This window comes from Myotis davidii, unplaced genomic scaffold (assembly GCF_000327345.1).
Source record: "Myotis davidii unplaced genomic scaffold, ASM32734v1 scaffold604, whole genome shotgun sequence".
NCBI lineage: Eukaryota > Metazoa > Chordata > Mammalia > Chiroptera > Vespertilionidae > Myotis > Myotis davidii.
This window is the reverse complement of record NW_006294875.1, coordinates 963,277-983,178: the sequence shown is the minus strand read 5'-3', so window position 1 is coordinate 983,178 and position 19,902 is coordinate 963,277. Positions and strand designations below refer to the sequence as shown.

The 19,902-nt window shown below is 38.0% G+C and overlaps 1 protein-coding gene across 1 annotated transcript in view; it reads right to left on the bottom strand.

The window, feature by feature from the left end:
* The window catches only part of NHS (NHS actin remodeling regulator), a 101,526-nt gene that overhangs the window by 16,024 nt on the left and 65,600 nt on the right, over positions 1-19,902 (bottom strand). The window contains 3 exon segments of the mRNA XM_006779608.2: positions 1,515-1,646; positions 4,315-4,507; positions 6,535-6,597. Of these exon segments, the coding sequence (XP_006779671.2) occupies positions 1,515-1,646; positions 4,315-4,507; positions 6,535-6,597 (388 nt within the window).

Here is a 19,902-nt window from a genome sequence, read left to right as displayed (position 1 = left end):
CGGCCCTGCTCTGAGCCCGACCAGGGGCTGCACCTAGGGATTGGGCCTGCCCTCTGCCACCCGGGAGCAGGCCTAAGCCAGCAGGTCATTATCTCCCGAGGGGTCCCAGACTGCAAGAGGGCACAGGCCAGTCTGAGGGCCCCCCCCTTCCCCTGAGTGCACAAATTTTTGTGCACCGGGCCTCTAGTAATGAAATAAAATATTAGAATTCACTATCCTATGTAATAAAAGCCTAATATGGGAAGTGTCTGGTCATTGGCTGTCTGTTCAACCAATCAAAGTGTAATATGCTAATGATATGCTAAGGCTGCTAAACAGCTTGCTATGATGTGCACTGACCACCAGGGGGCAGGTGCTCCGACCAGTAGGTTAGCTTGCTGCTGAGGTCCAGGCGATCGGAACTGAGCGAGACAGGCTGGACATGCCCTGGAGCCCTCCTGCAGTCCCTCCCCGGCTGGCCAACCTCCAGCATCCCTCCCCGGCCCAATTGTGCACCAGTGGGGTCCCTAGGCCTGGCCTGTGCCTTCTCGCAATCCAGAACTCCTCGGGGGATGTCAGAGAGCCAGTTTTGGCCTGATCCTGCAGGCCAGGCCAAGGGACCCCACTGGTGCATGAATCCGTGCACTAGGCCTCTAGTAAGAAATAAAAGTCTTATTACAAGAGATGATACACTAATCTTATATAATAAAAGCCTAATATGCAAGTGTCTGACCATTTGTTTGACAGTTTGACCAGTTGCTATCATATGCACTGATCACCAGAGGGCAGATTCTCTGACCAGTAGGTTAGCTTGCTGCTGGAGTTTGGCTAATTGGGACTGGGCAAGAAGGGCTGGACACGCCCTGGAGCCCTCCTGCAGTCCCTCCCTAGCCCTGATCATGCCCTGGTGGGGTCCCTCCGTCTGGCCTTTGCCCTCTCACAATCTGGAACCCCTCGGGGGATGTCTGCAGGCCAGGTCGAGGGACCCTACCAGTGCACAAATCTGTGCACCAGGCCTTTAGTAATAAACATATGAAGAGATATCCTAAACACATTGAACAGAAAACAATAGGAAAAATGTCATAAAGAATATCATGTTATCATTATTCAATATTTAATTGAGTATCCTTGAAATTTACCTTTTTAATTATTAATGTCATAAAAGTATCTCTTCAAATAAAGGTATACTTTTTAAAATGAATCTTCATTGAACCTTGTTACTTTATTTATAATTTCTACCTTCATAAAGCTTTTAAAAATTAGCAAAACTAACTGAAATATAATTTCAACCATAAGACCTGAATGTATATGCCTAAATCTATAAGGTCAAACCTTCTCAGTCAAAAACAGAGACTTAAAATGCCATACCACCTGGCTTGCTGAACACAGGACAAATAAAAATCTTTTCAAAAGCTTTACAAGTTACAGGGTTGACTTTTTCAAAGGAAGCTGATTAAAGGTTAGGTGGTTTTTATTTCATCTCCTTAAAATCGGCACCCAACAGAATGTTAACCATTAATAGTTTTATACCACACCTATTTCTTGTTGGACTCTTCTAGGGATACCAGAGATGGTTTTCCTCCTCCTCAGTTTTCGTCTCCGCTGTAGTACAGATTGTGAATGAACAAGAGAGCAGCGTATACTAGCTTCTCTGTCAAAACCAACTCCTGCAACCCACAAATAAATCTCATTAGCCTTTAGAAATTGCAAACACATTTTCATTTGCTTGTCACACAGTGATATTTATTGAAGTAAAGGAAGAATTTGAATTAAGCCTATAAACAAATATAAGGGAGCCCTTATTCAGCTCTTATTTAAATTATGCTGCAGTACATTAAGCTTTACTTCTGAATGCAGCTCTCCACAACAGCTTGAACTGCCAAAATTAACAAGAAAGTAGGAAAATCAAAAGTAAAAGGACATAAAAATAACATCAAAGAATAACCCTCATATACAAATGATGCTTTAAGGTCTTAAACCTTTAGTTACTACTATTTACTGGTCTATTTCTGGGCTCTCTGAATCTGGTATCTATACATAGTAGATCCAGAGCCAAGATGTTAACCCAAATTAGTTCAGCTAACATATCCTGGCCCTTGTCTTCGTTAAGTGCATCTTTGTATTTTTCCTCTGTACCCACTATGCCCGCCCCCTAAAACACACACATGCTGAGAGGAAACAACAGCCTAGAGATTTGTTTTTTAAATCATCATGTATAGTATATCAACATATGTGTAACTCCATCTATTGAAAAAAATCCGCATTATTAACTGTTACATCTAGTAACTGTCTACTCTCTTCTACGGACTGAAATGGACACTTTTTGGTTTAGCACCAGTGTCTTATCACTATATAATAAAAATACAAGGCAGTCCTCAGTTCTGTACTTAAGTGGATCAACTATAAATAAAGCTGGAATTCCCAATATTTACAATGTGTCTGTTTGCTTTAGTAAATACAGGGGGAAGACCATGATACCTGTTAGTTTCTCTATCCATAACCACATTATTGACATAGTATGTGCATTCTTATCCAATCTATAACACTGAGGGAGGAGGTAAAAACTTTAACTCCTCTGGCATAAGTATGCACCATGTATTTTTCAGAGTGAGCTTTGCCTCAGGAAGCCATGATAACAAAAGTGCTTTGGAATTTGATTGTCTCATCATTTATCCTGATTGTTAAGTATGGGGCAGGATGGCATGTTAAACCTTGTTGAGCTATATAATGAAACAGTTTGGGTGTTGCTTAGCATCACAGTGACAACAGTTTCTAGAGCTCACTTTGAAAAATCTGTATGAGATATCATATGATGAATAATTACAATATTATTGGAGAATTTGTACTAATGGAATTTTTCTTTCTTAATTCCAAACAAAAATTAAAATCCTTCATTCTAATCATAATAACTATAGGACACAGAGCATACAGACACAGACACTTTGTGTTATATGGGCATAATCAACAACTTGCTCTGTAAAGCTCTTGAAATCAACAGATAATCTAGACTTTAGTCTGAGCATTCCTAAAATAAAGCAGAAGGAAAGATCTTCCCCTTTCCTGAATCACAAGACCCATAATCAGAAGTAAATTTGAAAACAAGATTTTACTTACAGTACCATGAAGAAAGCAGGTGCTGCTAATAATCAGATGTCCCCAGAACTGAAAGTTAGTTTATGAGGATGCCAAAGTGATCCATTTGACAGCTGAACTCCCCTAACCCATCCCATTTAGATCATGGGGATCAGATACATATTCTGAGAATAATTTATTCTATAAGTTGAATAGGTCATGAAGAAAATGAACCACCAGCTCAGTCAGCTGACGACCTAGTACTCCTTTTTTATTTCAAGAAGGAAATAACTATGCCAAATACAAGGTCATCATTTGATCCCCACTTTATGTGAGAGAAATTTGAGTGGGGTTAATAATAGCTGTGTCCAAATTTCATCTCACGTAACATGCAATCTGTAGTCATTTGGAATAAGGATGAAAAATCAGTCATAATATGGCCATTTTGAAATTTTCAATATATAAATAAGTTAAAATATAACTATTAGAGAAGTTTCAAGAAAGCCCAATAAATAGGTCATTTAATTTCCATCTTTGAAAGAATATTTTATAACATTATTTTACTTACAAAGATTACCAGATCCAATTCTGGAATTTACAATTGCTGCCAATAAACTTTTCCAGAAAAGCCTAGACAGGCTTGTGTTCAACCTAGAGTCTAGACTAATATTCACACTCTCAATATACAGGAGGAGGAAAGCAGAGTGCACAGAAGACAGGCTTTCTGGCTTTAGAGTAGAATTCAGCTTTCGTCTATGAACCCATATATTTTTAGGTCAAAAATCCCTAAAATCGCTTCATAATTCTAAACAATCTTTTAAACAAGCCTATCTTCATCCAAGGAAGCATGCAAACAGATTTTATACTTGGTCTACAGGATCATTACTTGCAGTTTGATGTTTTGTTGTTGTTGTTGTTGTTTTTCCTGCTGTCCATGCGTCATTATAATATGATTAATCACTACTGCTTTCTCCATTATTTCAGTCAGTTATGGCCAAAGAACTATTTGGTGATTTTTTGTTTCCAAAAAGAAACTGTTAATCATTTACATGACAAGGGGTCCAGTGAAACATATGCAAATTGATGTTCAAAGCCTGACAAAAGCATATTGAACATCTTCTGAGTTGTATTCTGTTAAAAAGGTATTACTTGTTCACAAAGCAGTATTCTTAATTAGTATCCCCCAGCAGTACATGTTTTGAAGACATTTACTACACAGAATATTCTGACCCAACTGCCCCTAAGAAAAGAACAGAACAATACCAGTGACATTGATGGGAATAATGCAAGAAGAAATCACTTGAGCATCTTGTTTCATCTTCTCCTCTGGTGTCGGGAGAGGTAGTGCTTTGCTCCAGTTGGTCTGCTTGTCCAGTGTGGAGGGGATATTGTGTACTGGGTTTTTCGGCCTTTGTCCTAACATGACATCTGTATCTTCATCCTCCGGGGGATGGGACTGCAAATGTAGTACATTGGAACTCAACCATCAAGGTTTATATAAAATCACACATATAAGGAATTTCACAGTTTAGTTAAGAAAGATTTGGTCAGAAATAAGCTTTTAGGTAAAAGGAAGAATTCATATAAATAGTAAACACAACTAATTGAAAGTTATAATTTTAATAATAAAGTGACACAAGAGGAAAAAGTAAGTTAAATAAACATGCTTTTCAGGTCAAATGGAATTAAGACAAGAGACAAAGTAGCCAGAAATCCCCAAACTTCAATCTGAAGAGAAATGTAAGTCTCTAACCCAGTAAGAGGTAGATCTACTTTCTTGATATCCATCTTGCCATAAATTCCTATTGAAAGTCTTGAGAGCTCTAGATGCCTAGGGTCAAAAGGAGGAGATGATTTGGATGCCTATGAAACATTTTTGAAAATGTGCCAGAAAACCTGGAATCAGGAGACATTCCAGAACACATCATGTGAAGGACAAACCAACCTAACCTGAGAGACCGGATTAAAACACAAGGAGTTATTTTACTCCAGGACTATGGAGTTTGTGAATAACATTTAACAAACACTATATGCACATGGAAAAGCAAAAGTGAAGAATCTCTCCCCAAACAATAGTGAAAAATATAAATGGTGTTGGGGGAATTCAAATGGGTTTCTTTTTCAAATCTGGAAGAGTAAAACAGTCCTTGTTTATTATCTTTCAGTTTTGCAGTGCTAAGCTTTTCTTCCAGCTGTATAATTAGAGGCCTTGACTTCTACAGGACATTTGAAAATTCTCCATCCAAACCTTTGATAGATATTAATATTGTCTGATTTGATTTCAGGTTTGGGTTCCTAGCCCATATTATTAAAAAGGCCCCATCCCAATTTTGATTTCAGATTATTAAAAGACCTAGTTTCCACTACCGAACCTAGTTTTATGTCTTTCCATAATTTGGAGGAAGGCAGGTTTTGTAGAAAAAATAATTCTTCCGTTTGTTCCAGTTAGATTTTAATAATATTCTGTCCTACAGTCAGGACCATTAAAAATTTTTCTCATCTTCATATTTGTAAGCATTATGCCCTGTTGACTCAGAGGATTTCACATATTGCCAAATGAACTGTTCTTAAGTCCCCTTAAAGAGAAGATTCCAGAGCCAGTTGTTTAAACTAACCCCCAACATTTGCTTACCTTGTTATAGGTATCTTCAAAGCCCCCTAATACACCCAACAGGATAAGATCCCCCCTTTGAGAAAAATGTGTTTGCCATGAATGTTTTAGTAAAAACATTGCAACTTTCTTTCTCTCTTCAGCTTTTGTGCAGACTCCCAGGGAAGTGAAGTTGGAGCTCAAATAAAGTTGGAGAACAAAAGACTTTGTTTCCTAGGTAATTTCCAAAAAGAAAAAAAAGTTTGGTGCATGCAGAAAGAATGACAGAAAGAGACAGAGAGAGCACAAGAGCTGGAGAGAAACCCCCACCACCAATGGCCACATTTTGTAGGTGATTCCTTCCTTGAATGACAATGGACTGGGAAACAAAGAAAGAATAGTGACCTGACTGCAGGTTCTGACCAGCAGCCAAAAGCACTTTTTATTTAATGGTGACAGACAATTGACTGCTAGAGAATCCTTTTGTCCTGTTGTCTGTTTGTTTGTTTGTTTTTATTTGAGAAGACGAACCTTTATAATTTTGATAAATATAAGGAAGTGGAATTTCTTTCCTCCAAACTACAAAGTCCAGGAGCAGTGTTAGGTGATGCTCTTGTTGACCAGAGCCTTATTTGCAACTTAGGGGTGTGTATGTGTGTGGGGAAGTAAATGGAAAGTAAAGTCAATGAATGGCATGGCTGTCTAAATCATAATTCAAGTTAGGAAATTTTAATTTTAATTCAAGTTAGGAAAATACCTACTCTTTAAATTGATTTAAAAGAATATCTGTGTTAGTTCAAAACAACAGAGTTTGCCACAAAGTAAAGAGAAGAAAGTGGAAGTGTCTGGAGAAAGTGGGATAGGGTGCAATGGAATGTTTTCAGAACCAGTACCTTTCTACTCCATGGGGTCATGTGGCAACACTCAGTTGGGGAGGGCGAACGGGTGCTGTTAAACTATGAACATGAAATGCAAAAAGAAAAAAATTAAAACATGCACACAACACACTGTATACCCTGGTTAAGACAAATCTATGATATTAATGAATGAATGTAATGGGATAACATCTTCCTTCCTCCCTTTTTCCTTCCTTCATCTGTATTTTATGAGAAGTAGCATAAATAGTGGTTAAGAGCACAGGCTCTGGAGCTAGACCGAGTTCAAATCCTGGCTCTACCACTTATTTGCTACATAACTGGGACAATTACACAACTCTTCTAAGATCAGTTTCCTCATCTGTAGGGTAGAAAAATAATAGTATCTACCCTCCAGGGCTGTTTTGAGGATTACATGAATAAATATCATAATAGACTTAGAAAAGTCCTGGCACATAATAAGCTCTATATGTTAGTGTCAGCTACTACTATCACTAGTATTATTATTATCCCTACTTTGTAGCTGTAAAGATCTGTGAAGTTGTTTTTGAAATTGTAACTATCTTTTAGATTCCAATTCCATTTTCTAATTGGGAAAATAATGAATTATTTTCTTTCCTTAGAGTGAGTTTATTTTCCTATGAACTACTTGGAAGAAAATTTCCTGTGTAAAAATTCCTCCTTTGGGCTGTTCAGACTTTATCTCTTCCTCATATTCATTGACTGTATTTGATGAGCATGTGACCTGTGCAGTCACACAGGACCCCGCACTGAGAAGGATTCCACACTTATTTCACAGCTGTCACTGTCTTGAAATTCTTAGTTGTTGAGTAAGGGGCTGCATTTTCATTTTGCACTGGGACCCACAAATTATGTAGCCAGCATTCTTTGGAGAATAATCTGGTAACCAGAATCCACTTTTCAGTATCTACTAAGATGTTAGAACTCTTTTTAAATTTTAAACCATGTCAGCGTTGGATTCAATTAGGCTTCTATTACAGCACTTTCCATGTAGCATGGCTTTAATGTAACATGAATTATCCCTGATGTGTCTTTTTTCATTTATTAAGTTAAAAATTCCTAGAGGTCAGGAGCTATTATTTCATTTTCCCTTCAGTCTTTCATGATTCCAACAAAACTCTTCCTCATTGTAAGAGCTCTAACAAACTATTTGTAAACTTGAATGATACCAGCTCCTTTTTAACAGTGATGGGAAACCAAAATAAAGTAAGGATCATACTCAAGATCTCAGGAGGAATCAGGTGCCACAGATTCCAAGAGAACTTACCACCTTAGTGCAAATAGGTGAAAACAAACAGAGGAAACCACAAGTAACCCTTGGTTCCATCGGTGGCATGGTACTGACATATGCTGGTTCTAGTTATTCTAAAGCCACTGGCATGCATGCATTGTTGTTCATTAATTTTTATGCAGAGCAAATGCCATCTCCTCAGACATAGTTAATTTTGATCTATATATTATTTAAGACAAATGATTTTGTAGGGTCAGTGGCTTCCCCACTGAAAGTGATCATTTGATAGATATGGCATATGTGGCCTGAGTTCAGACACTTAACCTGGCTCTCTCATAAGAAGCAGTCACAGGTAGTGATGTGCAGGTCATAAGTAAGACACTGGGGTATACAAAACAGAGAGCAAACTCATGGAAGTAAGAAAAAGGGAGCCTGACAGTAGAACCTACATGGTAAAGGAATTTGTTTCCAAGAAACCAAAGGCTTTGGTGTCTCATGAAAGGATTTCAAAAAGTCAAACAGCAGGAAACTGCAAGGCAGAAAACATATTAATGATATTAATATATTAATTTTGGTAACTTGTCTTAAATCTCCTAAGTCATTTCTCCTGTTGAATATTTTTTTCAGGAGTGAGAGATGAGGAATGATTTTTCATCTGTTTGGAAAAAAAAAACCTATCCCATTAAACAAGCATGGGGTAACACCTGGAAATGACTAAGGATAGTAAGTCCAGAGAGAGAGAGAGAGAGAGAGAGAGAGAGAGAGAGAGAGAGAGAGAGCTCAATATGAAGTCAAGGTCTCCGTGGGTTACACTCCACAGAATATTCCTTTTCAACTAATCATTCTCTTGATAATAGTGACTCCAGCCTCCAGTTTGTGAAGGATGAAATTAGGTACTCTTGAGCTTGTCTGTGAAAGGATTATGTTCTTTGGCTCTACCACCTAGACCAGTGATGGCGAACCCATGACACGTGTGTCAGAGGTGACACGCGAACTTATTTTTTTGGTTGATTTTTCTTTGTTAAATGGCATTTAAATATATAAAATAAATATCAAAAATATGTCTTTGTTTTACTATGGTTGCAAAGATCAAAAAATTTCTATATGTGACACGGCACCAGAGTTAAGTTAGGGTTTTTCAAAATGCTGACACGCCGAGCTCAAAAGGTTCGCCATCACTGACCTAGACACAAGCACTTGAGTACCTGCATATGGTCAGTTGATTTAGAGTATTTTGATTCATAATATTCAAATAGGCTATGGTTTTATTTCTGCCATGAATTAGTAACTGCCATAGTATAGTGTTTTAAAGTATCATCTTTCCTAGGTGTTTGGTCAAAGGAGGTAAAATTTTTCTGATTAGAATTTTATGTGATGAATGCAATAATCAGTTCATAGAGTTTTTTTTACTAAATTATCTATGAAATAAAACTGAAAAAGCACTGAAACCTCAGGGCATCTCTGCATGGCCCAGTATGCCACTCCTTAATGGGTACAGATGGATAAGGTTAGGAAAAGCTGCATGCTGATCATACTTGTATGCACTAAATTATTCTTTAAAGGCTCCTTTTAAATGAATCCTATTGCTTATTTTGGTAAGATTTGTAAGGGCAGGAACCATTTCTTGTTCATAACTGTATTTCTACTGCCTCAGTAATGCTCAATAAATATTTGTTGTACTGCTAACACCCCCATGTTCCTGGCATACACAAGCAAAACAATCCTCTCTAAAGGAATAATATTAAATTATGTCCACATATGATTGTTCAGTACAACATTGTCAAAGTGAAAGATAACAAGGCAAGGAGGAGACAAGACAGCATGAGCAAGAAGCATACCAACAACAGATTATAGAAGCAGACCCATAGGGACTCCTGCTTTTGGAATTACTACTCCATGCAGGAGTAGCAGTGAACTACCTTGGCTTGCCCAGAATAAGTGTGTGGAAAGATTTTTAGACCATCCATTCATTCCATTCATTCATTCAAAAGCATTTCTTTGATGAGGGTAAAAATCAGCCCCAGTGAAACAAATAAATTAAAAATAAAATCTCCCTCATGAGTATATGCATGCTAATTGCATAATTCTTTATACTTTTCTGTACTTTTAAAATTTTTCATAATAAAATGTTGGAGAAAAAAAACGTCTCCTTCCTTTTCCAGGATCCCATTCTGACCTTCCTACCACTGATTTTGAGAGGCCTCAGACTTTAAGTTGCACCATTTTAGAATCAGCCACTACCAGTTATGCCTATCTTGTCCCTGACAAAAGATGCTTCTTTGATACTTTCACCCTATTCTTGTTCCTGCTGGCCTATCAGTTATACTCTCAAATCCTTTCCCTAGATTCTCATAAATCTGCTTCAACAAAAGCTAGTTATAGTTATGGCGGGTGTTCAGAACAAGAAACAATAGGCATTATACTCAAAAGCAGTCAAAGACATTTCTTTGGTGAATAACAAAATACATTTTCCAAACCCCAATATTTCTAGTGTTGTGTATAAGGAAAGTTCATTTCTTCACTTTTGTGGCTATTTCTCTAAAGATCTCAACATTTTCCCCATCCTTTCTCTTGCTGCCAAAAGAAAAAACCATCCCTCCACATTTTACTTTATTTTTGGTTTTATTTCATATACTGATGGGGTTTATTTTGTTTCAGAACTTTCCAAAAGACATCTGTTAAAATGTTGTGGGTATTCCAGCAGGAAATGTTTTGAAAAATTGGCTTTGGCTTGTGATCTAACTGATACCACATGGCACTTATAGCAGTCAACTTTCAGAGCTGATTTATTACTATCATGCTGTCTTAAACATGAAAAATATTTCTAGAGAATGGATGTTGTGCAAGAAAGCCCACTGCATGGGAGAACATATTTGCCAATGTTATCTCTGATAAGGGTTTAATCTCCGAAATTTACAGGGAACTCATACAACTTAACAAAAGGAAGATAAACACTCAAAAACAAAATAAAACAATGGGAAAAGGACCTAAATAGACACTTTTCAAAAGAGGACATACAGATAAAAAACTGTGGTATATCTACACAATGGACTACATACTACGCTGCTGTAAAACAGAAAGAACTCTGCAACAGCATGGATGGACCTGGAGAACATCATGCTAAGCGAAATAAGCCAGTTGGAGAAAGATAAATATCACATGTTCTCACTATTTGTGGAATATAATGAGCAACATAAACTGATGAACAAAAATAGAGCTGGGGGGATCATATTTTAGCATATAATAGAAGTTATTTGTATATTTTTAATATTTCCTACAACTTTTGTGACATCATACTATGTTAGTACAGTTTTGGTAATATTATTATTATACTCAAAATCTTTTTTTGAAGTATTAATGTTTATTGCATGCAATATTATTATATTTAAGATCATTTTTCTTGAATAATTGGTGTTTACTGCATGTAACATTATTTTTAAAATAGTTTTTCTTGAGATATTAATGTTTATTGCATGTATTATTATATATAAGATTGTTTTTCTTAAAATATTAATGTTTATTGCATGTAACATTATTACATTTAAAATCATTTTTCTTGAAATAAAAAAGTACCCATTAAAAAAAAAGAGAATGGATGCTGTGGTACATTTAAATACAAGAACAAAACATTAGTTTGAAGACGACCAATGCAAGGCACACTGGGTTCTTAGTGAGGTGATCTGGGATCTTATTCTCATTCTATCCTAGGGCTTGTTTGTCCATAGACCAAGTCCCCACATTTCTGCACATATTATGACCCATCTGTGAGATGGAGGGGGCCTTGTTTGCCTCATTTTTTCTTCACTGGAGTGTTTATATGAGTTATACATAAATATTAAGAACTGTGATCCTTCTGAAGGCTTAAAGGAGTCTGGAAATACCTTCTTCACTTATCAGTGTTGCTGTTGTAATTGCACAGCACTTTTATTCCCTTGAAACTGTCCCAAAGTCTCCTACTAGCTGACACTGTACGCTTGTCTTCCAAGCATGCTTTATAATATTTTTAACTCATACTGTGCTTCTTCCTTTCCTTTCTCCTCAACTCTAACATTACCAAAGTGATTCCCAGTCAGGGCACATGCCCGTGGGGGGGGGGGGGGGGGGGATGATGAGGTAAATAAAAGTTCAGGGCATATCCTATGCTTTCTATGTCCCAAGTCTTTTTTCCATTTCCTGGTTTATGCTTTGGCAGTCAGGGCCTTCATGCTTATCCAAAGGACCTGAATTTAGCAACTCCCAAGTGCTCAAACCCTTCACACTGCCTTGGGAATAAGTGCTTACTAGGTTCTTCTTATAACCACACTAGTGGCCCAGTGCACGAAATTCATGCACATTGAAAGGGAATTAATTAGAGGATGTGAGCGTGAGGCAGTCCACCTTTCTGAAATTCAATGACATGAATTTTAGCTATTACTTTGCCAAATAAATGGAATTTACAGATATCATTTAAAAGAGCATTCAGCTTAATATTAAAAACTCTGGCTACCAAGTCAGGTCTGTTTTCAACTTTTTGCCAGCATTGTAAATTGTTTGCAATATCTGCCCATTTGGGGCTGCATGTCATGGTTATGAATAAATCAAGCTTCCCATACTTCGTTACAATTGCCATAACATCCTGATATCACTGCTGCATATTTCTGGGACTACCCTCAAAAGATGATGGAAGTATTATCATTTAACCAATCGGCACATTGTCATTTTCAGATCTAGATTTGAGATAATCCATCAAAACACTATATTTTTCAATTCTCAACTTAGATTGGTTTGCTTTGATGAAATTTATCCACTTGGCCTCTCCATCTTCGTTACTGAATATGACAGCAACCTCGGTTACATGGGGAGAATTATACCTACCTCTGTCACTGTTATGCTCGTATTTAATCGCCATTGTTACTTCTGTGGGAGCAATACCTTTTGCTGCTCCTTCAGATTGGGCTTCCTTTTCTACCTCATGTAGCATCTTGTACGATTTTGTTAATTCACTTATTTCATGCATGAGGTTGTTGATGTTGATCATGAGTCTTTCTGAGCAGCCTTGGTTTTCTGGCATTGCTAATCTTTTACTTGTAGCTTCGGCTGTATCCAAAATATAGAGTTGAGCAAACTTCTGAGAAACACCATCCAAAGGATGTAAAGTTGCAGTACGGTGATAAACTTGTCCGTGTATTCTAAAACAGTATGGCCCATATCCTAATGGCGATGCAATATTTGCACCCATGGAAGTAAAAGCAAAAGAACTATTTATGGAATGGATATTTTCCATGAAATTTTTACTGTCAGAATCATCGTTTGTCATTAATCTTTTTAAATATGCCAGGTAATCTAGACTTTCTCTTTGCTACAACATCGAGTAAATTTCCCATTGGATGGTTTTTCATCAGAGAAATTTAGTGATAGGCAAAATTCACATCTAACAGTCATTCCACCACAACTATGTTTGAAATTGCGTCCTCATGTACTCCATTGTTGCTGCGAAGGCAGTTCCTACAAGTATTGGTAGTACTTATTGATGACTATTCTCTAGACATATTCTGTCGTCGCCACCACCTTCTTTCAACTTCAAAGGCACGTTGGTCTTTAGACATTGTCTGCGACAACGCTGGTGTTTTTCGGCATCAGAGCGACGCTTTTCCAGTAGCTGGTGTTCAGATACATTCTGTCGCAGGTGCTGCCTTCTTTCAAGATCAGACACACGCTTTTCTGCAGACATTTTATGTCAATAACGCCGGCTTCTTTCAGCTGCAGAGCTATGTTGTATCAACAGTTGTTCTTTAGACATAGTCCCACCGCTCTACTGTCACGTTCTGAGATGCAGGTGAGTGAGAGTCCTGGCTGTCAGGCTGCTGAGAGCTGTCTAACCAATAGCTTATTCTGGCTGATTCTGTGGGGGTGGGACTTCCTCCTTTTTGCTGTCAGTTTCCACAGCTGTGATGAGGAAGCTGGGGTGACAGAGGGAGCCATGCCCTCCAAGCCACCCCCTCTCTCGTTCTGTATGTCCAGCGGCCTCCTGCTCTGCCAAGTCTTCCAAACCTCCCACTCTCTGCCTGCTCTCCCACTCTGCTCTCCACTGGTGAAGGTCCGGGGAGCCTGTGGGAGTGGCTAGATGTGGCCAGCCTCACCTCCCTGGCCAGCAATGGTCCCAGGAGCCCATGGCTGCCATTGCCTCCTGGGGCACTTGACACCTGCATATGCAAATTAACCTGCCACCTTTGTCAGGTTAAATTGCATAGTCACTCCTGATTGACTGGTGGGTGTGGCTTGTGGGCATCATGGAGGGGCGGTCAATTTGTGTCTTTCTTTTTTATTAGTATAGATTATACATTAATATCTATTTAAAACATGAAAATGCATAACTAATCAGACTGGGGAAAATGACCTTATTATTGATAAGTCTGCTTTTCCAAACCACACCTTTATTTCTCTTCCTTAACAGATATTGCTACCATAAAGTCCTCAACTCTCCAGAGAAGTACTTTGCAAAAAAACCCCAAAACATATAAAATATGGTCATGGGGGATTTTAACACCCATTGACATCAATGGACAGATCTTCCAGACAGAAAACCAGCAAGGAAACAGCAGCCTTAAATGACACAGATCACATAGATTTAATTGATATCTTCAGAGCATTTCACCTCAAAGCAGCAGAATACAGTAGGTCCTCAGGTTACATTGGAGATCTGTTCCTATGGCGTGACACAACATATCACGATTTTTGCTGTAAGTTGGAACCCACCTACAGAAGCACCTATGTCACTCACATGGAGCACATACACAGCAGTAATGAAGTGAAACAGTAAAAAAAAAAAAAAATTAAAAGAAAGATAAAAATTCCCGACCTTTACTTGTGGTAAATAAATAATAAAAAACATAAAGCACATATGTACATATGTCGAAATGATGGAACTTTTTTTATAAATAAATGGGAGATAGTGATGTAACCATGAAACAACGTATGTAGACTCCAATGTAACCCGAGGACTGTCTGTATACATTCTTTTCAAGTGTATATGTAACATATTTGGGATAGGCCACATGTTTGGACACAAAATGAGTCTCAAGACATTTAAGAAGACTGAAATCACATCAAGCATCTTCTCTGAGCATAATAGTATGAAACTAGAAATTAATCACAAGAAAAAAAACTCACAAAGACATGGACACAAATAACATGTTACTAAACTATGAATGGTTTGACAATATTATCAAGGAAGGAATAAAAAGATACCTTGAAACAAATGAAAATAAGAACATAACAACCCCCCCCAAAAAAAAATCTATGGGAAACATCCAAAGCAGTCCTAAGACGGAAATTCATAGCATTGTACACCTCTCTCAAGAAACAAACAAAAATCTCAAATAAACAATCTGACATTACACTTAAAGGCACTAGAAAAAGACCAACAAAAAAGCCCAAAGTGAGTAGAACAAAGGAAATAATAAAGCTAAGAGCAGAAATAAAATAGAGTCTAAAAAACAATGGAAAAGATTAATGAAACCAAGAGCCAAATAAACCAGACACAAAAGAGTAAGCTCTCCTTCATTTTATTTTTATTTTTTAAAATATTTTTATTGATTTCAGAAAGGATGGGAGAGGGGGAGAGAGATAGAAATATCAATGATGACTGAGAATCATTGCTCAGCTGCTTCCTGCACACCCCACACTGGGGATCGATCCCACAACCCAGGCATGTGCCTTTGACCAAAATCGAACCCAGGACCCTTCAGTCCACAGGATGATGCACTATACATTGAGCCAAACCAGCTAGGGCCATGCTCCTTCATTATAGAATCCTTCTATAATAGATGATAGATGTTTTGAGTATAAGATCAACCCCCTAGTAAGCAGACCTTGAAAAGCAATGGCATTGGTGCAGTTTTCATTCAAAGGGAGGCTTTCTGAAATACAGTATATTAACTGCAAAGAATATTTATTTCCTTTTGATCTCAGCTGGAATTGAACAAAAATTATTAGGGTGATGGAATGCAAAATGATTTTATGTATTTTAAAGTCCAGGAACACTTTCTTTAATAGGCTTCTATTAATGAAGCAATTTAAATATGCAGAGCATAATAAAATTGTATTTTGAGGCATGTGTGGAAAGTAGTTCCTGCATGAATGGAAAAGAGTGCTCCCAGGAGGCTAGGAGAACACTTCCTGCTGCCACTCTGTTTATTCATGGGAATTGCTCTGGACTGTCAAGAAGAACACAAAACAAGGTCCACTGGACCATGATCACTGTGATGTTGATGCCAGTGAGTAGCTTATTCATCCCCTGTGGCCAGCTTTGCTAATTAGTAGGGTCACTACCAAGGGCCACTCAGTGTCAATCCTCAAAACTTGCTAGCACCAAATAAAAGTCATAAGTGGGGAATTGGCAGGCCAGGCTTTGAAGTGCAGGGAAAGGAAGAAGACTTTGAACTGCTACAAACAGCACAAATACACTCACCCGAATTGCAGAAGCTGGCAGCATGAGTCCCAGAACAGCCCAGAGATTCAAGGAGAGTTCCTTCCTCACCCTCTATGCCAGGGGTCCTCAAACTATGGCCCGCGGGCCACATGCAAATACAAATATTGTATCATTCCCGTTTTGTTTTGTTTTGTACTTCAAAATAAGATATGTGCAGTGTGCATAGGAATTTGTTCATAGTTTTTAAAAAAAAACAAAAAAACTATAGTCTGGCCCTCCAACGGTCTGAGGGACAGTGAACTGGCCCCCTGTTTAAAAAGTTTGAGGACCCCTGCTCTATGCTTTGCCCTCAGCCAGGGGCTCCCAGGGTGTGTGGAAACTGAAGAGATGTTGCACATTTAGTCTCACTCTAAGTGACACTTTTTTCCTTCACAACTCAGGTCAGATATGGCAAAAGCCCAGTGGGGTCATACTTGACCTTATCACAGGAAATTAAAAAAAAGATACCTTCTCACACACAAGCCATGCACATTCTGTTTTAACTTTACCCTGTTTCCTTTTTTTTTCCTGTTTTGAATCAATACTTTTTGAGTGTGGCTCTGTGAATGTTATCACATAGACTCACGTAATCCTACCACAGTCAGGATTCAGAACATTGCCATTACCCCGAAAAAGGCCCCTGCACTATCCCTTTATAGTCAAAGTCTCCTCCCATTCCTAGCCCCTGGCACCCACTAATCTCTTTCTCCATCACTACGGATTTGACTTTTTGAAAGTGTCATATAAATGGAATCATACCTTTTGAGACTGGTTTCTTTCATTCAGCATAATGCCTTTGAGATCCATCCAAGTTGTTGTGTGTATCAGTAATTCATTCCTTATTATTGTCAGTAGTATTCCATTGCCTGCTTATACTTTGAACAATGAATTACTAGTAAATGTCTCAAGCATGCAGGAGAATGTCAACCTGAGAATATTCTGTAATAATGTGTACAGAGAAGTAATTTTATTGGCTGTTCTACAGCCAGGCTAATGTTTCAAAAAGAAAGAATTCAAAAACTAAAATTTGCAACAAAAATATTTCTTTATGTCTCAGAATACTTCATATAACCCAGACTCATTGGCTAATGCTTTAGGTAGTTACTGTGCTGGCTATTAAGATGTCTGACAGCTCTAAATCTGTTCTTCCATATTCTACATTTTTATGCTGGGACTCTGCAAACATCATTTCTTCCTCACCAGCTACATTCTGTTAGGTTCTTCTCTGGGAGTGTCAGCTGTTTTCTGTAGTTACTATCTCTGTGTCACCTCAGTTTTCCATTTACCATGTCAATGTTATATTACCTCCATTTAGAATTATTTCTGTTAAAATAACTGGTATGGTTTCTATTTTCCTGACTGGACCCTGATTGATAAAATACGTGCTACCAGGCTTTCACCCCTGGTTTGCTTGTATCAGAGGCATCTAAAGTACTTGTTCCTTCTGGTTTCTCAGTCCAATGAGGAAAGTATGAAGCAGTATGATGTTCTGTGAGGTGTCAAGACAATAATGATCTCTGCAGCTTATGGCATGCTTGGATTTTAAAGAAGACGAAGAAGAAGAAGAAGAGCTGACATAGTCTCAAAAGCAAACTGTTTATGGTGACCCTTGAAAATGGTTATAGAGGGGAAAAGTATTTGCTGGGCTCAATAGCTGTATCATTGCACATGCTAGGTGCTGTGCTGATTTCCTCCAAAAACATATCACATTGAAACAGCAACTACAATGAAGGTCACAAGCTATTTGCAGCCAGTCTCCCAGATCCATCTACCTTCTGCAAAGACCAGACAGGTAAGTTAAATGGAGAGTGTGACAGGCATCACCATTCCTACAATCTTATGTTTGAAACTAATGTCAGGTTCTTCTCTCCCTACTATACTAAGAAAAAGCCTCTAGAAATTGAGGAAATTAACCCTATACATTCATGGCTGGTATTTTCATAAAGCAAGGCTCTTTCTGATCATGTTACTTCTGTACCCTTCAATAATTTCCTATGCCCATGGAATAAATTCAAACTTTTTAGTCTGGCATTCAAAATCCTTCAAGATCTGGTCTATTGAAGTATTGCAGCCGAAACAAAGTATCTGTATCCATGGATAAGCACTGTACTTTCTCCAGCCTCTGTGTGCTTGCTCTCATAGTTTCCTCAGCCTTTAATCCTTTTCTTCCCAGCATTCACATCAAAATTCTACTCCATCCTTCAAGGCCTTCCCAAATGCTACCTTTACCATGAAGTTTGATTCTAAAATCCAACCCCATTCTAACACCTCACACCAGTTACACCTTATAGTCAGTACCATATAATTTCCTTACATTACAGATATTATGTCTCACTTTTGTATTCCTTTAGTACTTATTGATAGTAGCTGCTCAGTTGTTGCTGTTGTTTTTCAAAATGAAGGAATGAATAAGAGGCCACAATGGGATAGAGGGCATTCCAAATGGAGATACTGCTTTGAGAGTGCAGGATATTTTCTAGATGAGTACATATAGTTTGGTTTGACTGAGGTCTAAGGTCTGTGCAAAGGATTTGTGGGAAATCCATCTGGAAAGATAAGTTAGGACCAGATTGTACAGAGGCAAGAGAGTAGGACTAAGTATTTGAACATTTCTTTAGGCAGAATGAAGCAATTGAAGGCTTAGGATTACAGAAGAATTTGTATGTCAAAGGTTCTCCTACCAAGGTTAGAATTTTGTTAACTGGTTTAAGGGAGCAAATTAGATGTGACAAAAGGAAACACCTAAGCTTAAGCAAGAGAGACTGGATGGACAAAACCATTTTAAGACAGGTCATAAATCAACAGAATACTTCTGAGAGAGCTTGCCAAACTACGAAGATAGTTTATAAAAGCAAAACAAGACCTGTCTAGGACACTGTGGTGTGTATAATTCTTTTATAGTAAAGGAAAGGCTCCATCAGTGTTTCTCAGTCCAAGTTCTTATAAACCAATAGAATATCAAACATTTCTAAATGTGGACCCATGGAGAAAGGGGAAGGAGGGGCTGAGTAAGACTAAGATCGAGCTGGTGATGGGAGAGTGAGGCAGTGAGAAGGTCTTTAACCCACGGTAGGTCAAATACTATCGAAATACCATTTCTGCCAGCTCTTGTCTTTAATCTTCTTTCCTGACTCAGAAGTCCATTCTCACTGTTCTGATTCTTCTGTAAATTAGTTCAGTTTTTCTACGAAGCTGCTTTCTCTTAAGGTCAATTTTTTTCTTCTAAATATAAAGTGGAAGAGTAAACATAGTCACTGTTTATAATTCTGGAATATGACCAAGAAGGTCTGGGTCTTAGTTTGAGTGGTTTCCTCCATTGACTTACCAAGAAGGTTGTTGGAATGTCCCTTGTCTTCCAAATGCACCTCCTTGGTAAGAAGAAAAGTATGATTTGACAGACTTTTCTTTTAAAATCCATGGATGCCACAGTGGTATGTTAGAAAACCATTATCAAGATATAAAATAATAAGGAATCCCTAATATTCTTTCCCAGCTACTTTTATCAAGTCAGACAAGGAATATAATTGTGGACACAATACATTGTAATAAGTTAACTGTCAATCCTGATGATAAGGATTTGGGCCCCAGTGTTCCTCTGGAACCTGATCAACTACTGGCATAGGGCTCCATCTTATGTAAAACATCTTCCTCCAATACAACTAGACATTCTACCCCTCAATCACTT